Source organism: Thalassophryne amazonica, unplaced genomic scaffold (assembly GCF_902500255.1).
Source record: "Thalassophryne amazonica unplaced genomic scaffold, fThaAma1.1, whole genome shotgun sequence".
NCBI classification, from domain to species: domain Eukaryota; kingdom Metazoa; phylum Chordata; class Actinopteri; order Batrachoidiformes; family Batrachoididae; genus Thalassophryne; species Thalassophryne amazonica.
The window spans coordinates 20,362-41,815 of NW_022986379.1; the positions used below are offsets into that span (position 1 = coordinate 20,362).

At 42.7% G+C, this 21,454-nt stretch overlaps 1 protein-coding gene across 1 annotated transcript; it reads right to left on the reverse strand.

Moving 5' to 3' along the window:
• Nucleotides 1–14,800: 14,800 nt before the first annotated feature.
• LOC117506147 (phenylalanine--tRNA ligase, mitochondrial-like) lies at nucleotides 14,801–20,721 on the reverse strand. The gene is made up of 2 exons (XM_034165650.1): nucleotides 20,544–20,721; nucleotides 14,801–14,977 (listed from the first exon to the last, which is right to left on the reverse strand). Exons 1-2 carry the CDS (start codon nucleotides 20,646–20,648, stop codon nucleotides 14,816–14,818), a joined length of 267 nt encoding a protein of 88 aa, XP_034021541.1. The 5' UTR covers nucleotides 20,649–20,721; the 3' UTR covers nucleotides 14,801–14,815.
• Nucleotides 20,722–21,454: the final 733 nt, after the last annotated feature.

A 21,454-nucleotide genomic window follows, 5' to 3' on the forward strand; every position in this document is an offset into this window, starting at 1 on the left:
AATGCAGTCCATTTAACATTTACCATAAATCGAATGGACAATCAGGAGTCCCGCCTTCTGACTCAGCTCTTTCTTCACGACAATGCGGTACAGCATCTGTAAAACGTCAGACCCCAATCTGTCTGTCGTTCTCATGCTCCCACTTGTAAACAAGACCTCAATACACAAATCCCTCCACTTGGGGCAGCAACGGGATAGGAGGTGGACTACCAATGTGATTCCTGGTCTTGCTCCCCGTCTGTGTCCTTGGAAAAGACACTTCATCTGCATGGTCTCAGTCCCCCTAGCTGTAAATGGGGCACTGGCTTTAGCTGGAGAAGTAACCTGTGATGGACTGTGTCCTGTCCTGGGGTAGTCATGCTACAGAGACCTCAAGGTGTCCTGACACTTGCATGACTGGTCCGCACACTTGCACACACTCTGCCGTGCAGGAGAGTAAACTTGTCACAAACCTGTTGTTAAATTGCACGAACTTCACTTGACCATTGTACAAACAATTCAAAAACACTGAGTGAATGCGAGTGATTACGTCAATGCATCACAGTGCAGCTCATCTGAACGGTTATAACGAGATGTTAAATCTATCATAAACATACTTTTACGGCTACTCATAAGAAAGAATGAACATGCAACTGTTTTACCGAACTATTAAAATATAAACACAACAAATAATTACCTTTCAGACAGTTCCAAATACGTTCTCCACCTCATGAAGTGCACGAGAGAGAAAGAGAGGGAAAAAAACGGTAGCTGAAACAGTCCTCTTTGATTCCGGAAGTGATTAGAGGTGTTTTCAACAGACAAACTCTGGGAAAAAATGATTAATCCGCTATGAAATAATTATTTTATATACGCAGTGTCCAGCGCACAAAGCACGGCATCCAGCTGGGAACACAGCGGGTGGCATTGTCACGATGAAGAGCCAAAATGCATGCAAATGTCAGGGCACCTTCAGGGCCTAAGCAGGATCAAGAACTTTAATAAAAACTTTTGCTTTATGTTCAGGCTGCTTTATGATGTCACAAAGACCTACAGTGCCCTCCAAAAGTATTGGGTCCTTTGATATTTTACACATTCTCATTTGTTTATGGCATTTCAAATCCTAAAAGTAAATACGGCTTCTCAATATGAAAATTTCTAAAATTATCTTCCTTAAACTGAAACTTAAATCAAATCTCTACAATCTGATAAGAGGCAGGGGTGGTGACCAAGTGGTTAATGCACTTGTTTTCAGTGTGGATGGTTCCCGGTTCAAATCCCATCCTTGCCACATTCCTCCATGTAAAGTGGAGTTTCATCATGAAGTGCATCCGGTGTAAAACTTGTGCCAACTCAACATGCAAATCCACCTCGGATTTTCTGTGACGATCCTGAGTGCAAACAAGGGAGCAGCCAAAGGGACTTACTAAAACATAAGAGCCAAGATGATGGGTTGCATAAGTAATGGAATGCTTTGGTATAACACCTGTAAATAATAGTTTTCTTCAGACAAGTCAGGGGATGGATACATGAACATTTCCAAGTCAGTTGTTCATGTATCCATCTCCTGACACATCTGACAAAACTGGCAATACAACGAATTATTTACAGGTATTATACCAAAGTGTTCCAATACTTATGCAACCCATCATCTTGGCTTTTATGTTTTTAATTAATTTATATCAGGACGTGCGGTGGATGTCCCTAACGGTGCGGTGGATGTCCTAACCCTAACCGTGCCACTCAGGCCTATTGTATGTAGCACAGATTCCATCACATACAATTTGGCCAAGCACCTCAAGTGGATTTTGGCTCCTCTAGTGGGTAACTCAGACCACCATGTGGAGAACACACAAGATTTTGTGAACAAGATCAAGGACCTGCAGCTGGAGGCAGATGAAACTATGGTGTCATTTGATGTGACATCATTGTTCACCGCTGATGCCATCTCAGCTGTGAGGCAGAGACTGCTGGAGGATGTGTCTCTACTTGAAAGGACCAAACTCACACCAGACCACATCTGCCAACTCCTGGAGATCTGTCTTAACACCACGTATTTCCTGTTTAGGGGAAATTACTACAGGCAGATCCATGGTTGTGCGATGGGGTCTCCGGTATCCCCCATTGTGGCCAATCTGTACATGGAGCGAGTGGAGAAGACAGCCTTGACGTCTTTCACGGGCATCCCTCCCAGTCACTGGTTCAGATATGTCGATGACACATGGGTTAAAATCAAGCAACAGGAGGTCGAGGACTTTACAGAACACATCAACTCGGTGGATTCCAATATCAAGTTTACACGTGAGGATGCCAGAAACAACCATTTAGCCTTCTTGGACTGTGATGCTACGATTGGAGAGAACAGGCAGCTCCAGACAGGGGTTTACAGAAAACTCACTCACACTGACCAATATCTGCTCTTTGGCTCAAACCACCCCCTTGAACACAAGCTCGGGGTGATCAGGACGCTTCAAAACAGAGCCCTACAGGTGCCCACAACTGCAGAGGGAAGGGCTAAAGAACAACAACTTGTACGGAAAGCCCTCACAGTATGTGGGTACCCACGATGGTCCCTGGACAAAGTGCAGAAGTCCCAGAAAAGAGAGAGAAGCCAGAGAGAAGAAATGGTTTGAAAGAGGTGTCAAGGAAGCATTCTTTGTAAAACAGTTGAAACCCAGCCTTAACCGGGGAGGGGGTCTGAGACACGCTTTGTCCCCTGTTTACAATGGGGTACTCAGGTCAAAGCAGTTTCAGTCTTTTGTTCATGGTAATGAGTCATTCACGTCATCAGCAGAGTCGTCAAGGGAGCCATCAGGAGAGGCATCTGTCCCATCGTTAGGAGGGACAGCTGCCCTGTCATGAGGAGGGTGCTAACTAGAGCACAATAGGTGCTAATTAGAGCTATTGTTTAGTCACTAGCCTGTAGCAGTCGGCCTCTCGGTAGGAGGGGTCTGGTTAGGTTAAAAACTCCAGCTTTTGTTGGCTTCTGTTTTATTCTTCTCTACAAGAGTCAAGACAGAAGTCAGACTACCAGAGCAAGAATTTTAGCTGAGGAAGCTTCTGCGATTTGAAGCGAAACATCCTCGCGTCAAGCAACCCAGTCCAGTCGAAGATTCAAGCTTCTCTACTAATTTATATCAAGTTGTAGAGATTTGCTTTCAGTTTGAGTTTAAGGAAGATCATTTTAGAATTTTTTGTAATTTGTTGTATTTGAAATGGCATAAACAAATTAAAATGTGTGAAATAGCAAACGTTCCGATAGTTTTGCACGGCACTGTGTGTGTGTGTGTGTGTGTGTGTGCGGAGATATACAGCCATGGTATCCTGAGGTCTGGGCTGGTCACTGTGACCCCGGCAGAGGAATGCTCTCCGAGCACCTTCACAGTTTGTCCTGTTGTCCTTTCAGACTCATGATGATGATGTCATTACTCACGTCGGCCTGTTCTGCAGACATTCAGTAGCTGTGTTTTTGAGGGGTGACTTTTATTTTGAAGGAGGAACAGGAACACGTGAACAGAGAGCATTGTTTTGGGAGGAAAAGGTGCACTGCAGATATTTTATGCACCACTCATTTATAAAGCCATAACTGTAATTATCTTCTCTCTCTCGCTTGTTCTAACGAGGTTCTAATGGCTGTGATGAGGACGGGGGGGGGGGGAGTTTGGGGAGAAAAAGGTGCATTGCAGGTATTTAGTGCGTCACTAATTTAACAGCTCATAACTAATTGGGAGCAGTTGTGTCTGTCCTCTCTCTCCCCATAATTACTCAGTGTCTCTCAGCCAACGTCTCTGTCTCTCTCACACATGCATCTAATTTTTCTGTGACTTCAGCTACAAATGTCTCAGAATTTACACAACAGTGCCCCCCCCCCACCTTCCATTTTAGCTTTTATTAGACAGTGCAGCAAACATCAGACAGGAAAAAGGTAAGACATGCAGAATCTGGTTTGGGAACTGAATCAGTGACACAGAGGACTGCAGTGTCCCTCACTATGGACCTAACCCTCACAGTGTCCTCACGCTCACAGTGTCCCTCACAGTGGACTTCACCCTCACACTGTCCCTCACCGTCACAATGTCCCTCACTGTGGACCTCATCATGGACTTCCTCCCTCACAGTGTCCATCACCACCAACAGTGTCTGTCATCCATCAGTGTCCCCTCCACACATTGTCTATCACCCGTCAGTGTCTCCCCCACCTGTTGTCAGTTAGCCCCCCACAGTGTCCATGACCACTAACAATTACAACAACTAACTAACAACTACCAATTAGCTAAACTGCAGGATTGTCTTACAGACATAAAGACATGGATGACCTCTAATTTCCTGCTTTTAAACTCAGATAAAACTGAAGTTATTGTACTTGGCCCCACAAATCTTAGAAACATGGTGTCTAACCAGATCCTTACTCTGGATGGCATTACCCTGACCTCTAGTAATACTGTGAGAAATCTTGGAGTCATTTTTGATCAGGATATGTCATTCAAAGCGCATATTAAACAAATATGTAGGACTGCTTTTTTGCATTTACGCAATATCTCTAAAATGAGAAAGGTCTTGTCTCAGAGTGATGCTGAAAAACTAATTCATGCATTTATTTCCTCTAGGCTGGACTATTGTAATTCATTATTATCAGGTTGTCCTAAAAGTTCCCTGAAAAGCCTTCAGTTAATTCAAAATGCTGCAGCTAGAGTACTGACGGGGACTAGAAGGAGAGAGCATATCTCACCCATATTGGCCTCTCTTCATTGGCTTCCTGTTAATTCTAGAATAGAATTTAAAATTCTTCTTCTTACTTATAAGGTTTTGAATAATCAGGTCCCATCTTATCTTAGGGACCTCGTAGTACCATATCACCCCAATAGAGCGCTTCGCTCTCAGACTGCAGGCTTACTTGTAGTTCCTAGGGTTTGTAAGAGTAGAATGTGAGGCAGAGCCTTCAGCTTTCAGGCTCCTCTCCTGTGGAACCAGCTCCCAATTCAGATCAGGGAGACAGACACCCTCTCTACTTTTAAGATTAGGCTTAAAACTTTCCTTTTTGCTAAAGCTTATAGTTAGGGCTGGATCAGGTGACCCTGAACCATCCCTTAGTTATGCTGCTATAGACGTAGACTGCTAGGGGGTTCCCATGATGCACTGTTTCTTTCTCTTTTTGCTCTGTATGCACCACTCTGCATTTAATCATTAGTGATTGATCTCTGCTCCCCTCCACAGCATGTCTTTTTCCTGGTTCTCTCCCTCAGCCCCAACCAGTCCCAGCAGAAGACTGCCCCTCCCTGAGCCTGGTTCTGCTGGAGGTTTCTTCCTGTTAAAAGGGAGTTTTTCCTTCCCACTGTAGCCAAGTGCTTGCTCACAGGGGGTCGTTTTGACCGTTGGGGTTTTACATAATTATTGTATGGCCTTGCCTTACAATATAAAGCGCCTTGGAGCAACTGTTGTGATTTGGCGCTATATAAAAAAATTGATTGATTGATTGATTGACTAACAGTGTCCATCACACATCAGTCTTATTTTCACCTTCCCTCTGTTTGATGTAACAGTAAATGTTTCTGTATATTAATGTGCTGTTGGATGTGTGTCTGTGTATTTTAATGGGGGGGTGCTTTGTTTTTTTTATGGGGGGAGGTCTCTGTATTTTTTTGGAGGGGTGTATTTTTATGGGGATAGGTGTCTGTGTTTTTATGGCGGAGGTGTCTGTGTTTTTTATGGCGGAGGTGTCTGTGTTTTTTATGGCGGAGGTGTCTGTGTTTTTTATGGCGGAGGTGTCTGTTTTTTATGGCGGAGGTGTCTGTGTTTGTTATGGCGGAGGTGTCTGTGTTTGTTATGGCGGAGGTGTCTGTTTTTTATGGCGGAGGTGTCTGTGTTTTTCTGGGGGAGGTGTCTGTGTTTTTTATGGCGGAGGTGTCTGTGTTTGTTATGGCGGAGGTGTCTGTGTTTTTATGGGGAGGTGTCTGTGTTTTTATGGCGGAGGTGTCTGTGTTTTTATGGAGGTGTCTGTTTTTATGGGGGAGGTGTCTGTGTTTTTTATGGCGGAGGTGTCTGTTTTTATGGGGGAGGTGTCTGTGTTTTTTATGGCGGAGGTGTCTGTGTTTTTATGGAGGTGTCTGTGTTTATGGGGGTGTCTGTGTTTTTATGGCGGAGGTGTCTGTGTTTGTTATGGGGGAGGTGTCTGTGTTTGTTATGGGGGAGGTGTCTGTGTTTTTATGGCGGAGGTGTCTGTGTTTTTATGGCGGAGGTGTCTGTGTTTTTATGGCGGAGGTGTCTGTGTTTTTTATGGCGGAGGTGTCTGTGTTTTTTATGGGGGAGGTGTCTGTGTTTTTTATGGGGGAGGTGTCTGTTTTTTATGGCGGAGGTGTCTGTGTTTTTATGGCGGAGGTGTCTGTGTTTTTTATGGCGGAGGTGTCTGTGTTTTTTATGGCGGAGGTGTCTGTGTTTGTTATGGCGGAGGTGTCTGTGTTTTTATGGGGAGGTGTCTGTTTTTTATGGCGGAGGTGTCTGTGTTTTTATGGGGGAGGTGTCTGTTTTTATGGGGGAGGTGTCTGTGTTTTTTATGGCGGAGGTGTCTGTTTTTATGGGGGAGGTGTCTGTGTTTTTTATGGCGGAGGTGTCTGTGTTTTTATGGAGGTGTCTGTGTTTATGGGGGTGTCCGTGTTTTTATGGCGGAGGTGTCTGTGTTTGTTATGGGGGAGGTGTCTGTGTTTGTTATGGGGGAGGTGTCTGTGTTTTTATGGCGGAGGTGTCTGTGTTTTTATGGCGGAGGTGTCTGTGTTTTTATGGGGAGGTGTCTGTGTTTTTTATGGCGGAGGTGTCTGTGTTTTTATGGCGGAGGTGTCTGTGTTTTTATGGCGGAGGTGTCTGTGTTTTTTATGGCGGAGGTGTCTGTGTTTTTTATGGGGGAGGTGTCTGTTTTTTATGGCGGAGGTGTCTGTGTTTTTATGGGGGAGGTGTCTGTGTTTTTATGGCGGAGGTGTCTGTGTTTGTTATGGCGGAGGTGTCTGTGTTTTTATGGGGAGGTGTCTGTTTTTTATGGCGGAGGTGTCTGTGTTTTTATGGAGGTGTCTGTTTTTATGGGGGAGGTGTCTGTGTTTTTTATGGCGGAGGTGTCTGTTTTTATGGGGGAGGTGTCTGTGTTTTTTATGGCGGAGGTGTCTGTGTTTTTATGGAGGTGTCTGTGTTTATGGGGGTGTCTGTGTTTTTATGGCGGAGGTGTCTGTGTTTGTTATGGGGGAGGTGTCTGTGTTTGTTATGGGGGAGGTGTCTGTGTTTTTATGGCGGAGGTGTCTGTGTTTTTATGGCGGAGGTGTCTGTGTTTTTATGGCGGAGGTGTCTGTGTTTTTATGGCGGAGGTGTCTGTGTTTTTATGGGGGAGGTGTCTGTGTTTTTTATGGCGGAGGTGTCTGTGTTTTTTATGGCGGAGGTGTCTGTGTTTGTTATGGCGGAGGTGTCTGTGTTTGTTATGGCGGAGGTGTCTGTTTTTATGGGGAGGTGTCTGTGTTTTTTATGGCGGAGGTGTCTGTGTTTTTATGGAGGTGTCTGTTTTTATGGGGGAGGTGTCTGTGTTTTTTATGGCGGAGGTGTCTGTTTTTATGGAGGTGTCTGTGTTTTTTATGGCGGAGGTGTCTGTTTTTATGGGGGAGGTGTCTGTGTTTTTTATGGCGGAGGTGTCTGTTTTTATGGGGAGGTGTCTGTGTTTTTTATGGCGGAGGTGTCTGTGTTTTTATGGAGGTGTCTGTGTTTATGGGGGTGTCTGTGTTTTTTATGGCGGAGGTGTCTGTGTTTGTTATGGCGGAGGTGTCTGTGTTTGTTATGGCGGAGGTGTCTGTGTTTGTTATGGCGGAGGTGTCTGTGTTTTTATGGGGGCGTCTGTGTTTTTATGGCGGAGGTGTCTGTGTTTGTTATGGCGGAGGTGTCTGTGTTTGTTATGGCGGAGGTGTCTGTGTTTTTATGGGGGAGGTGTCTGTGTTTTTATGGGGGAGGTGTCTGTGTTTTTATGGGGGAGGTGTCTGTGTTTTTATGGGGGAGGTGTCTGTGTTTGTTATGGCAGAGCTGTCTGTGTTTTTTATGGCGGAGGTGTCTGTGTTTGTTATGGGGGAGGTGTCTGTGTTTGTTATGGCGGAGGTGTCTGTTTTTATCAATCAATCAATCAATCAACTTTTTTCTTATATAGCGCCAAATCACAACAAACAGTTGCCCCAAGGCGCTCCACATTGCAAGGCAAGGCCATACAATAATTATGAAAAACCCCAACAGTCAAAACGACCCCCTATGAGCAAGCACTTGGCCACAGTGGGAAGGAAAAACTCCCTTTTAACAGGAAGAAACCTCCAGCAGAACCAGGCTCAGGGAGGGGCAGTCTTCTGCTGAGACTGGTTGGGGCTGAGGGAAAGAACCAGGAAAAAGAGATCGATCACTAATGATTAAATGCAGAGTGATGCATACGGAGCAAAAAGAGAAAGAAACAGTGCATCATGGGAACCCCCCCACAGTCTACGTCTAAAGCAACATAACCAAGGGATGGTCCAGGGTCACCCGATCCAGCCCTAACTATAAGCCTTAGCGAAAAGGAAAGTTTTAAGCCTAATCTTAAAAGTAGAGAGGGTATCTGTCTAGTTAAAGTTAATGGAATACTCAGCTCAATAGAGCTCTGACTCTTTGTCAGCCTGGCTACAGTGCTGAAAAGAAATCTGGGGTTGTTCTTATTTTCTTCAATTAGTGATGAGTAGAAAGATGTCCTAGCTTCACGAAGGGCTTTCTTATAGAGCAACAAACTCTTTTTCCAGGCTAAGTGAAGATCTTCTAAATTAGTGAGACGCCATTTCCTCTCCAACTTACGGGTTATCTGCTTTAAGCTACGAGTTTGTGAGTTATACCACGGAGTCAGACACTTCTGATTTAAAGCTCTCTTTTTCAGAGGAGCTACAGCATTATGGCGGAGGTGTCTGTGTTTTTTATGGCAGAGGTGTCTGTGTTTTTTATGGCGGAGGTGTCTGTGTTTTTTATGGCGGAGGTGTCTGTTTTTTATGGCGGAGGTGTCTGTGTTTTTATTTAGGTGTCTGTTTTTATGGCGGAGGTGTCTGTGTTTTTATGGGGACGTGCTGCTTTTATGGGGGGTGCTGTGTTTGTATGGGGGTGTCTTTTTTATGGGGGAGGTGTCTGTTTTTAGGGGGGAGTGCTGTATTTTTTATGTGGGAGAAGTCTGTTTTATGGGGGTGTCTATTTTTTATGGGGTTGGTGTCTGTGTTTGTTATGGGGGAGGTCAATCAATCAATCAATCAATTTTATTTATATAGCGCCAAATCACAACAAACAGTTGCCCCAAGGCGCTTTATATTGTAAGGCAAGGCCATACAATAATTATGTAAAACCCCAACGGTCAAAACGACCCCCTGTGAGCAAGCACTTGGCTACAGTGGGAAGGAAAAACTCCCTTTTAACAGGAAGAAACCTCCAGCAGAACCAGGCTCAGGGAGGGGCAGTCTTCTGCTGGGACTGGTTGGGGCTGAGGGAGAGAACCAGGAAAAAGACATGCTGTGGAGGGGAGCAGAGATCGATCACTAATGATTAAATGCAGAGTGGTGCATACAGAGCAAAAAGAGAAAGAAACAGTGCATCATGGGAACCCCCCAGCAGTCTATGTCTATAGCAGCATAACTAAGGGATGGTTCAGGGTCACCTGATCCAGCCCTAACTATAAGCTTTAGCAAAAAGGAAAGTTTTAAGCCTAATCTTAAAAGTAGAGAGGGTGTCTGTCTCCCTGATCTGAATTGGGAGCTGGTTCCACAGGAGAGGAGCCTGAAAGCTGAAGGCTCTGCCTCCCATTCTACTCTTACAAACCCTAGGAACTACAAGTAAGCCTGCAGTCTGAGAGCGAAGCGCTCTATTGGGGTGATATGGTACTACGAGGTCCCTAAGATAAGATGGGACCTGATTATTCAAAACCTTATAAGTAAGAAGAAGAATTTTAAATTCTATTCTAGAATTAACAGGAAGCCAATGAAGAGAGGCCAATATGGGTGAGATATGCTCTCTCCTTCTAGTCCCCGTCAGTACTCTAGCTGCAGCATTTTGAATTAACTGAAGGCTTTTTAGGGAACTTTTAGGACAACCTGATAATAATGAATTACAATAGTCCAGCCTAGAGGAAATAAATGCATGAATTAGTTTTTCAGCATCACTCTGAGACAAGACCTTTCTGATTTTAGAGATATTGCGTAAATGCAAAAAAGCAGTCCTACATATTTGTTTAATATGCGCTTTGAATGACATATCCTGATCAAAAATGACTCCAAGATTTCTCACAGTATTACTAGAGGTCAGGGTAATGCCATCCAGAGTAAGGATCTGGTTAGACACCATGTTTCTAAGATTTGTGGGGCCAAGTACAATAACTTCAGTTTTATCTGAGTTTAAAAGCAGGAAATTAGAGGTCATCCATGTCTTTATGTCTGTAAGACAATCCTGCAGTTTAGCTAATTGGTGTGTGTCCTCTGGCTTCATGGATAGATAAAGCTGGGTATCATCTGCGTAACAATGAAAATTTAAGCAATACCGTCTAATAATACTGCCTAAGGGAAGCATATATAAAGTGAATAAAATTGGTCCTAGCACAGAACCTTGTGGAACTCCATAATTAACTTTAGTCTGTGAAGAAGATTCCCCATTTACATGAACAAATTGTAATCTATTAGACAAATATGATTCAAACCACCGCAGCGCAGTGCCTTTAATACCTATGGCATGCTCTAATCTCTGTAATAAAATTTTATGGTCAACAGTATCAAAGGCAGCACTGAGGTCTAACAGAACAAGCACAGAGATGAGTCCACTGTCCGAGGCCATAAGAAGATCATTTGTAACCTTCACTAATGCTGTTTCTGTACTATGATGAATTCTAAAACCTGACTGAAACTCTTCAAATAGACCATTCCTCTGCAGATGATCAGTTAGCTGTTTTACAACTACCCTTTCAAGAATTTTTGAGAGAAAAGGAAGGTTGGAGATTGGCCTATAATTAGCTAAGATAGCTGGGTCAAGTGATGGCTTTTTAAGTAATGGTTTAATTACTGCCACCTTAAAAGCCTGTGGTACATAGCCAACTAACAAAGATAGATTGATCATATTTAAGATTGAAGCATTAAATAATGGTAGGGCTTCCTTGAGCAGCCTGGTAGGAATGGGGTCTAATAAACATGTTGATGGTTTGGATGAAGTAACTAATGAAAATAACTCAGACAGAACAATCGGAGAGAAAGAGTCTAACCAAATACCGGCATCACTGAAAGCAGCCAAAGATAACGATACGTCTTTGGGATGGTTATGAGTAATTTTTTCTCTAATAGTTAAAATTTTGTTAGCAAAGAAAGTCATGAAGTCATTACTAGTTAAAGTTAATGGAATACTCAGCTCAATAGAGCTCTGACTCTTTGTCAGCCTGGCTACAGTGCTGAAAAGAAACCTGGGGTTGTTCTTATTTTCTTCAATTAGTGATGAGTAGAAAGATGTCCTAGCTTTACGGAGGGCTTTTTTATAGAGCAACAGACTCTTTTTCCAGGCTAAGTGAAGATCTTCTAAATTAGTGAGACGCCATTTCCTCTCCAACTTACGGGTTATCTGCTTTAAGCTACGAGTTTGTGAGTTATACCACGGAGTCAGACACTTCTGATTTAAAGCTCTCTTTTTCAGAGGAGCTACAGCATCCAAAGTTGTCTTCAATGAGGATGTAAAACTATTGACGAGATACTCTATCTCCCTTACAGAGTTTAGGTAGCTACTCTGCACTGTGTTGTTATATGGCATTAGAGAACATAAAGAAGGAATCATATCCTTAAACCTAGTTACAGCGCTTTCTGAAAGACTTCTAGTGTAATGAAACTTATTCCCTACTGCTGGGTAGTCCATCAGAGTAAATGTAAATGTTATTAAGAAATGATCAGACAGAAGGGAGTTTTCAGGGAATACTGTTAAGTCTTCTATTTCCATACCATAAGTCAGAACAAGATCTAAGATATGATTAAAGTGGTGGGTGGACTCATTTACTTTTTGAGCAAAGCCAATAGAGTCTAATAATAGATTAAATGCAGTGTTGAGGCTGTCATTCTCAGCATCTGTGTGGATGTTAAAATCACCCACTATAATTATCTTATCTGAGCTAAGCACTAAGTCAGACAAAAGGTCTGAAAATTCACAGAGAAACTCACAGTAACGACCAGGTGGACGATAGATAATAACAAATAAAACTGGCTTTTGGGACTTCCAATTTGGATGGACAAGACTAAGAGACAAGCTTTCAAATGAATTAAAGCTCTGTCTGGGTTTTTGATTAATTAATAAGCTGGAATGGAAGATTGCTGCTAATCCTCCGCCCCGGCCCGTGCTACGAGCATTCTGACAGTTAGTGTGACTCGGGGGTGTTGACTCATTTAAACTAACATATTCATCCTGCTGTAACCAGGTTTCTGTTAGGCAGAATAAATCAATATGTTGATCAATTATTATATCATTTACCAACAGGGACTTAGAAGAGAGAGACCTAATGTTTAATAGACCACATTTAACAGTTTTAGTCTGTGGTGCAGTTGAAGGTGCTATATTATTTTTTCTTTTTGAATTTTTATGCTTAAATAGATTTTTGCTGGTTATTGGTAGTCTGCGAGCAGGCACCGTCTCTACGGGGATGGGGTAATGAGGGGATGGCAGGGGGAGAGAAGCTGCAGAGAGGTGTGTAAGACTACAACTCTGCTTCCTGGTCCCAACCCTGGATAGTCACGGTTTGGAGGATTTAAGAAAATTGGCCAGATTTCTAGAAATGAGAGCTGCTCCATCCAAAGTGGGATGGATGCCGTCTCTCCTAACAAGACCAGGTTTTCCCCAGAAGCTTTGCCAATTATCTATGAAGCCCACCTCATTTTTTGGACACCACTCAGACAGCCAGCAATTCAAGGAGAACATGCGGCTAAACATGTCACTCCCGGTCCGATTGGGGAGGGGCCCAGAGAAAACTACAGAGTCCGACATTGTTTTTGCAAAGTTACACACTGATTTAATGTTAATTTTAGTGACCTCCGATTGGCGTAACTGGGTGTCATTACTGCCGACGTGAATTACAATCTTACCAAATTTACGCTTAGCCTTAGCCAGCAGTTTCAAATTTCCTTCAATGTCGCCTGCTCTGGCCCCCGGAAGACAATTGACTATGGTTGCTGGTGTCGCTAACTTCACATTTCTCAAAACAGAATCGCCAATAACCAGAGTTTGATCCTCGGCGGGTGTGTTGTCGAGTGGGGAAAAACGGTTAGAAATGTGAACGGGTTGGCGGTGTACACGGGGCTTCTGTTTAGGGCTACGCTTCCTCCTCACAGTCACCCAGTCAGCCTGCTTTCCCGGCTGCTCGGGATCTGCCAGGGGGGAACTAACGGCGGCTAAGCTACCTTGGTCCACACCAACTACAGGGGCCTGGCTAGCTGTAGAATTTTCCACGGTGCGGAGCCGAGTCTCCAATTCGCCCAGCCTGGCCTCCAAAGCTACGAATAAGCTACACTTATTACAAGTACCGTTACTGCTAAAGGAGGCCGAGGAATAACTAAACATTTCACACCCAGAGCTGAAAAGTGCGGGAGAGACAGGAGAAGCCGCCATGCTAAATCGGCTAAGAGCTAGTAGCTACGCTAAGCTAGCGGATTCCTAAAAACACGCAAAGTGAATAATGTGTAAATAATTTAGAGGTGATTCAGCAGAAGGAGTGCTTTAGTTAAGGCACGTAAAGATTACACTGGGAAACAAATCGTAATCTAGATAACTAGATCAATCTAACTGCGCAGATTAAACAGCTAACAGATACAGAAAAACACCGCTGTGCTCCGGAACAGGAAGTGATACAATACCGCAGTGAGAGCCAACCACCAGGTGTCTGTGTTTTTATGGGGGTGTCTGTGTTTTCTATGGCGGAGGTGTCTGTGTTTTTATGGTGGAGGTGTCTGTGTTTTTATGGGGGTGTCTGTGTTTTTTATGGCAGAGGTGTCTGTGTTTTTTATGGCGGAGGTGTCTGTGTTTTTATGGGGGTGTCTGTGTTTTTATGGGGGTGTCTGTGTTTTTTATGGCGGAGGTGTCTGTGTTTTTATGGGGGTGTCTGTGTTTTTTATGGCGGAGGTGTCTGTGTTTTTATGGGGGAGTCTGTGTTTTTATGGGGGTGTCTGTGTTTTTATGGAGGTGTCTGTGTTTTTATGGAGGTGTCTGTGTTTTTTATGGCGGAGGTGTCTGTGTTTTTATGGAGGTGTCTGTGTTTTTTATGGCGGAGGTGTCTGTGTTTTTTATGGCGGAGGTGTCTGTGTTTTTATGGAGGTGTCTGTGTTTTTTATGGCGGAGGTGTCTGTGTTTTTATGGAGGTGTCTGTGTTTTTATGGAGGTGTCTGTGTTTTTATGGAGGTGTTTGTGTTTTTATGGGGGTACTGTATCATGGTGGGGAAAAGGTCACTAAACGATATGAAAATGCTGAAAGATAAATGGTGTGACGCACTGCAGGGCCCTCAACACACACACATTTGAGAAAGTGAGTGTGTGTGTGTGTTTTCAGCCAGAAGGTACAAACCTCCCTCTGCTGTTAACAATTTTTTAAAACATGAGGTGTCGGTCAAGGACAGCCGTGCACGCCCTCAGTGCACGTGACAGTGTTCTTCAGTCCGAAAACGAAAGATATTTGTTATTTTCATTCATCACTGTGACTTATGATCAGCTGATGTCAGGGCGGTGAGGACACACACACACACACACACACACACACACACACACACACACACACACACACACACACACACACACACAATCATCAGATGATGTTTCCCTACTTGGGGTGTGTGAACTGGTCCAGCAGCGTGACCTCTTCCACCAGGTCCCCACCAATGGAGCGGACCAGCTCATAGAAGTCCGGAGCCGTGAAGCCGCTCGCTCGCTCCGGCAGCCAGAAGGAGATATCGTTGTGGATGGGCGGGTACTTACTGAGGGGCTGCACACAGAGACACATCACCGTCGCCGTTAACACCCGAAACCCGAACACAGAGCCAGAAAGTCTCAACACGCAGAACTAAAACTGTAACTGGAAATAAAGTTTAAAAAAGAAGACGTGAACATCACGTCTATTTCAATTTCAATTTATTTTTATTTATATATTGCACCAAATCACAACAGAGTTGTCTCAAGGCGCGTCACACAGTAAGTTCTAACCTTACCAACCCCCAGAGCAACAGTGGTAAGAAAAAACTCATTCTGAGGAAGAAACCTCAAGCAGACCAGACACAAAGGGGTGACCCTGTGCTTGGGTCATGATACAGACACATATTACAGAACAATTCACAAAACGAATATACAGGAAATGTTGCCGGTGCACAGGACAGGAGGGTCTCCAGCACAAATACCACACCCATCTCTAGATGGAGCTGCACCTTAAACAGAGAGAAAAAAAACCAATCAGACATCAGAAAGACAAAAAAACACAGTATAATTTATCAGCATTAAACAACAAGAAAACAGAAGAAATACTAAGGTGGTCGCTGGCCACTAGCCCTAAACTTCACTAAAAGACCCAGGATCAGCAATTTCAGTTAAATATATCATATGGCAGACAAACACAGTGATATTTGAGAAGTGAAATAAAGTTTATAGAATTTACAGAAAGTGTGCAATAATTCTTTAAAACAAAATTAGGCAGGTGCATAAATTTGGGCACCCCAACAGAAAAAATACATCAGTATTTAGTAGATCCTCCTTTTGCAGAAATAACAGCCTCTAAACGCTTCCTATAGCTTCCAATGAGAGTCTGGATTCTGGTTGAAGGTATTTTGGACCATTCTTCTTTACAAAACATCTCATGTTTTTTGGTTTCCGAGCATGGACAGCCCGCTTAAAACCACACCACAGATTTTCAATAATATTCAGGTTTGGGGACTGAGATGGCCATTTCAGAACGTTGTACATTGTTCCTCTGCATGAATGCCTTAGTAGATTTTGAGCAGTTTACTGTAGGTAGCAAGTGATTTTTCTTGGAATTCTTTTTCTGCCATGCATACCGCCCCCTGTTATGTCCAAATAACTCAATTTTAGTTTCATCAGTCCACAGCACCTTATTCCAAAATGAAGCTGGCTTATCCAAATGTGTTTTAGCATACCTCAGGCGACTTCGTTTGTGGCATGTACGCAGAAAAGGCTTCCTCTGCATTACAGCATCATACAGCATCTCTTTGTTCAAAGTGTGCTGTATAGTTGAACCATGCACAGAGACACTATCTGCAGCAAGATCATGCTGTAGGTCTTTGGAGCAGGTCTGTGGGTTGACTGTGACTGTTCTCACCATCCTTCGCTTCAGCTTATTTTTCTTGGCCTGCCACTCCTGGCCTTAACTAGTATTGTATCATTACACTAGAAGTCTTTCAGAAAGCGCTGTAACTAGGTTTAAGGATATGATTCCTTCTTTATGTTATCTAATGTCATATACCAACACAGAGCAGAGTAGCTACCTAAACTCTGTAAGGGAGTTAGAGTATCTTGTCAATAGTTTTACATCCTCATTGAAGACAACTTTGGATGCTGTAGCTCCTCTGAAAAAGAGAGCTTTAAATCAGAAGTGTCTGACTCCGTGGTATAACTCACAAACTCGTAGCTTAAAGCAGATAACCCGTAAGTTGGAGAGGAAATGGCGTCTCACTAATTTAGAAGATCTTCACTTAGCCTGGAAAAAGAGTTTGTTGCTCTATAAGAAAGCCCTTCGTGAAGCTAGGACATCTTTCTACTCATCACTAATTGAAGAAAATAAGAACAACCCCAGGTTTCTTTTCAGCACTGTAGCCAGGCTGACAAAGAGTCAGAGCTCTATTGAGCTGAGTATTCCATTAACTTTAACTAGTAATGACTTCATGACTTTCTTTGCTAACAAAATTTTGACTATTAGAGAAAAAATTACTCATAACCATCCCAAAGATGTATCGTTATCTTTGGCTGCTTTCAGTGATGCCGGTATTTGGTTAGACTCTTTCTCTCCGATTGTTCTGTCTGAGTTATTTTCATTAGTTACTTCATCCAAACTATCAACATGCTTATTAGACCCCATTCCTGCCAGGCTGCTCAAGGAAGTCCTACCATTATTTAATGCTTCAATCTTAAATATGATCAATCTATCTTTGTTAGTTGGTTATATACCACAGGCCTTTAAGGTGGCAGTAATTAAACCATTACTTAAAAAGCCATCACTTGACCCAGCTATCTTAGCTAATTATAGGCCAATCTCCAACCTTCCTTTTCTCTCAAAGATTCTTGAGAGGGTAGTTGTAAAACAGCTAACTGATCACCTGCAGAGGAATGGTCTATTTGAAGAGTTTCAGTCAGGTTTTAGAATTCATCATAGTACAGAAACAGCATTAGTGAAGGTTACAAATGATCTTCTTATGGCTTCGGACAGTGGACTTATCTCTGTGCTTGTTCTGTTGGACCTCAGTGCTGCTTTTGATACTGTTGACCATAAAATTTTATTACAGAGATTAGAGCATGTCATAGGTATTAAAGGCATTGCGCTGCGGTGGTTTGAATCATATTTGTCTAATAGATTACAGTTTGTTCATGTAAATGGGGAATCTTCTTCACAGACTAAAGTTAATTATGGAGTTCCACAAGGTTCTGTGCTAGGACCAATTTTATTCACTTTATACATGCTTCCCTTGGGCAGTATTATTAGACGGTATTGCTTAAATTTTCATTGTTACGCAGATGATACCCAGCTTTATCTATCCATGAAGCCAGAGGATACACACCAATTAGCTAAACTGCAGGATTGTCTTACAGACATAAAGACATGGATGACCTCTAATTTCCTGCTTTTAAACTCAGATAAAACTGAAGTTATTGTACTTGGCCCCACAAATCTTAGAAGCATGGTGTCTAATCAGATCGTTACTCTGGATGGCATTTCCCTGATCTCTAGTAATACTGTGAGAAATCTTGGAGTTATTTTTGATCAGGATATGTCATTCAAAGCGCATATTAAACAAATATGTAGGACTGCCTTTTTGCATTTACGCAATATCTCTAAAATCAGAAAGGTCTTGTCTCAGAGTGATGCTGAAAAATTAATTCATGCATTTATTTCCTCTAGGCTGGACTATTGTAATTCATTATTATCAGGTTGTCCTAAAAGTTCCCTAAAAAGCCTTCAGTTGGTTCAGAATGCTGCAGCTAGAGTACTGACGGGGACTAGCAGGAGAGAGCATATCTCACCCGTGTTGGCCTCCCTTCATTGGCTTCCTGTTAATGCTAGAATAGAATTTAAAATTCTTCTTCTTACTTATAAGGTTTTGAATAATCAGGTCCCATCTTATCTTAGGGACCTCGTAGTACCATATTACCCCATTAGAGCGCTTCGCTCTCAGACTGCGGGCTTACTTGTAGTTCCTAGGGTTTGTAAGAGTAGAATGGGAGGCAGAGCCTTCAGCTTTCAGGCTCCTCTCCTGTGGAACCAGCTCCCAATTCAGATCAGGGAGACAGATACCCTCTCTACTTTTAAGATTAGGCTTAAAACTTTCCTTTTCGCTAAGGCTTATAGTTAGGGCTGGATCGGGTGACCCTGGACCATCCCTTGGTTATGTTGCTTTAGACGTAGACTGTGGGGGGGTTCCCATGATGCACTGTTTCTTTCTCTTTTTGCTCCGTATGCATCACTCTGCATTTAATCATTAGTGATCGATCTCTTTTTCCTGGTTCTTTCCCTCAGCCCCAACCAGTCTCAGCAGAAGACTGCCCCTCCCTGAGCCTGGTTCTGCTGGAGGTTTCTTCCTGTTAAAAGGGAGTTTTTCCTTCCCACTGTGGCCAAGTGCTTGCTCATAGGGGGTCGTTTTGACCGTTGGGGTTTTTCATAATTATTGTATGGCCTTGCCTTGCAATGTGGAGCGCCTTGGGGCAACTGTTTGTTGTGATTTGGCGCTATATAAGAAAAAAAGTTGATTGATTGATTGATATTGTGCCTGTGGTCTTCCATTTCCTCACTATGTTGTTGCCATGGACTTCCTCACGATGCACACATTCTCCCCCAGCACCCCGGTTGAGAATCACTGCCCTAAACCATGATGTTGAACAATCTTTGTTTTCAGGTCATTTGAGAGTTGTTTAGAGGCTCCCATGTTGCCACTCATTAGAAGAGATACAAAGAGGGGAAACATTTGGAAATGGCCACCTTAAATACCTTTTCTTATGATTGGATTCACCTATGTAAGGAGGTCAAAGGTCAATGAGCTTACCAAACCAATTTTCTGTTCCAATAATTAGTACTAAATGTATTCAAATCAATAAAATGACAAAGGTGCCCAAATTTATGCACCTGCCTAATTTTTTTTAAATAATTATTGCACACTTTCTGTAAATACTATAAACTTCATTTCACTTCTCAAATATCAGTGTGTTTCTCTGCTATATGATATATTTAACTGAAATTTCTGATCCAGACAACCAATGATTTATAAAGGAAAATCATGAAAATTATCAGGGGGGCCCAAATCTTTGCATATAACTGGAGATCCTTATTTGATCAGTCAATGAGGCAGATCAATAGTTTGATAAATAGAAAATGTGTGTGTGAATAAACACACGTGCACACATTCTCCCCCAGAAAACTTTGAAATCTCAGACCCATTCTGGTGCATTTTCAGGTCTATTTACCCACCAAAATAAAATCAAATCAAATCAAAAAATCTCCAAAAATTGTAGTTGGGTCAGATCAAGTTTTCCAACCCAGTTTGTATAGTGTGTATTGTGCTTATAGTTAAAAAATAAAATAAAAAAATCTGTTATTTAAAGTTGAGACTTTTCTTGCAGTTATGGAAGTAACAATTAAAAAACGATGTAACTTTATTTGGTAAAAATAAAAATAGGTTGAACAATTTACAAATATAAAACATTCACTCAGCTCTACAGTGACTGATTTAACTTCCTGGAGCTAAAAGGCTAACGTTAGCTGATAAAGTTCAGCAGTGCATCAACGTCACGTATCATTTTCAATTACTCATTCACCTCAGACCAATTTTTGTCCGTTGCTCAAACTCATTAATGTTCTGGTTTTGACTCACAGAGTTAAACTCTCGTCTGAATGCTAACGGCGTTAGCATTTTTAGCAGCTGGAAGTGTCACACATTAGCTCCACTTAATGTATTGTTACTAGAAGAAATATGCAGCTCTTAACTTTTAATGTCCACAACAAAGTAAACCATGACAAAAACAACCGTGCAGTCCCAAAAAATATGACTTAATAAACTATCAAAACGAAATAACCAACACGGCGCATTACTGTCACCAAGTGTTTTGGCGTGGAACTGAATGAATGGATTCTGACGAATGCAACCAAAAATGACCTGGAAACGTTCACCACGCGAGTAAAAACATGGATTTCCAGTAATTTCAAGAAGATCATAATCACTGCGAAGAATAGTCAAGATGATGGGAGCCAAAAGTGGAAATGAACATACAGCGGTCTGAGAGGTGAGAGTAGCGCCGCGCCGAACCGTGCCGCCGTCACAGACCTGACAGTGTGTTGGTACCTGGAAACAGACATGCTGGTGGACATCCTGCACTTGGAACTGTTTGAGGAAGCGCTCGTCCTGACTCCAGAACAGCCGGATGTCAGGGATGTTGTACAACACCATGGCCAGTCTTTCCAGACCCAGACCGAAGGCCCAGCCCAGTTTGTTCTCTGCCCCCGCTGCAAAAACACACAAACATTAACTAATCACTTCAAATCCATCCTGATCATAAAAAACACTCCCAATAAGACACGTGTACAATAATCAATATATTTACTGCAGCTAAAACAACCCCCACAGAACAAAGATGATCAATAAAATATTTTTGTGGTGTCATGATGACTTGCCCCCTACAGAAGCTCATATTTCCTGAAAAGTTGGGGATTATGGGGCGTGTCCACAGTGTCATAAAATACTGTTTGGAAACATGATGGTGAACATCCTGAAATAAGGCATCTAGGGTGGTTCTTTGTTGTCTGGGTGTCTTGGTGGCTTCCCTCACTTTTGCAGACAGGGTTACCAAACACCACCATGCAGTCTGTATTTATTCATGACTGATGGGAAAGTTCCTGAGCAGAAGCAGAAACTTTAATCTGCACTATTAGTCAGAGAAATCTTCAAAAGCAGAAATCCTATGTCAAAAAAAAAAAAAAAAAAAAAACTTCACTGCTTCCCAGCAGAAAGATAAAGTCTCAGAGGAACAGAGGATTATGGGTAATGGTAAGGATTTGATCAGTCTCCAGCCGGTGCCTCAAATGAGTCTCTCTGTGGGCTGAAGACTAATTGAGACAAAGCGGAAACTCGCTGTGACACTACGTCTATGACCTCTGTCTGGGCCGTGACCCGCATATTAAGAAACAGAGTGCAGAATATCCAGAAAGGGATCTGATCTCAGTTTGTTTCAGCTTTGTTTTCTTCCATTTTACTAC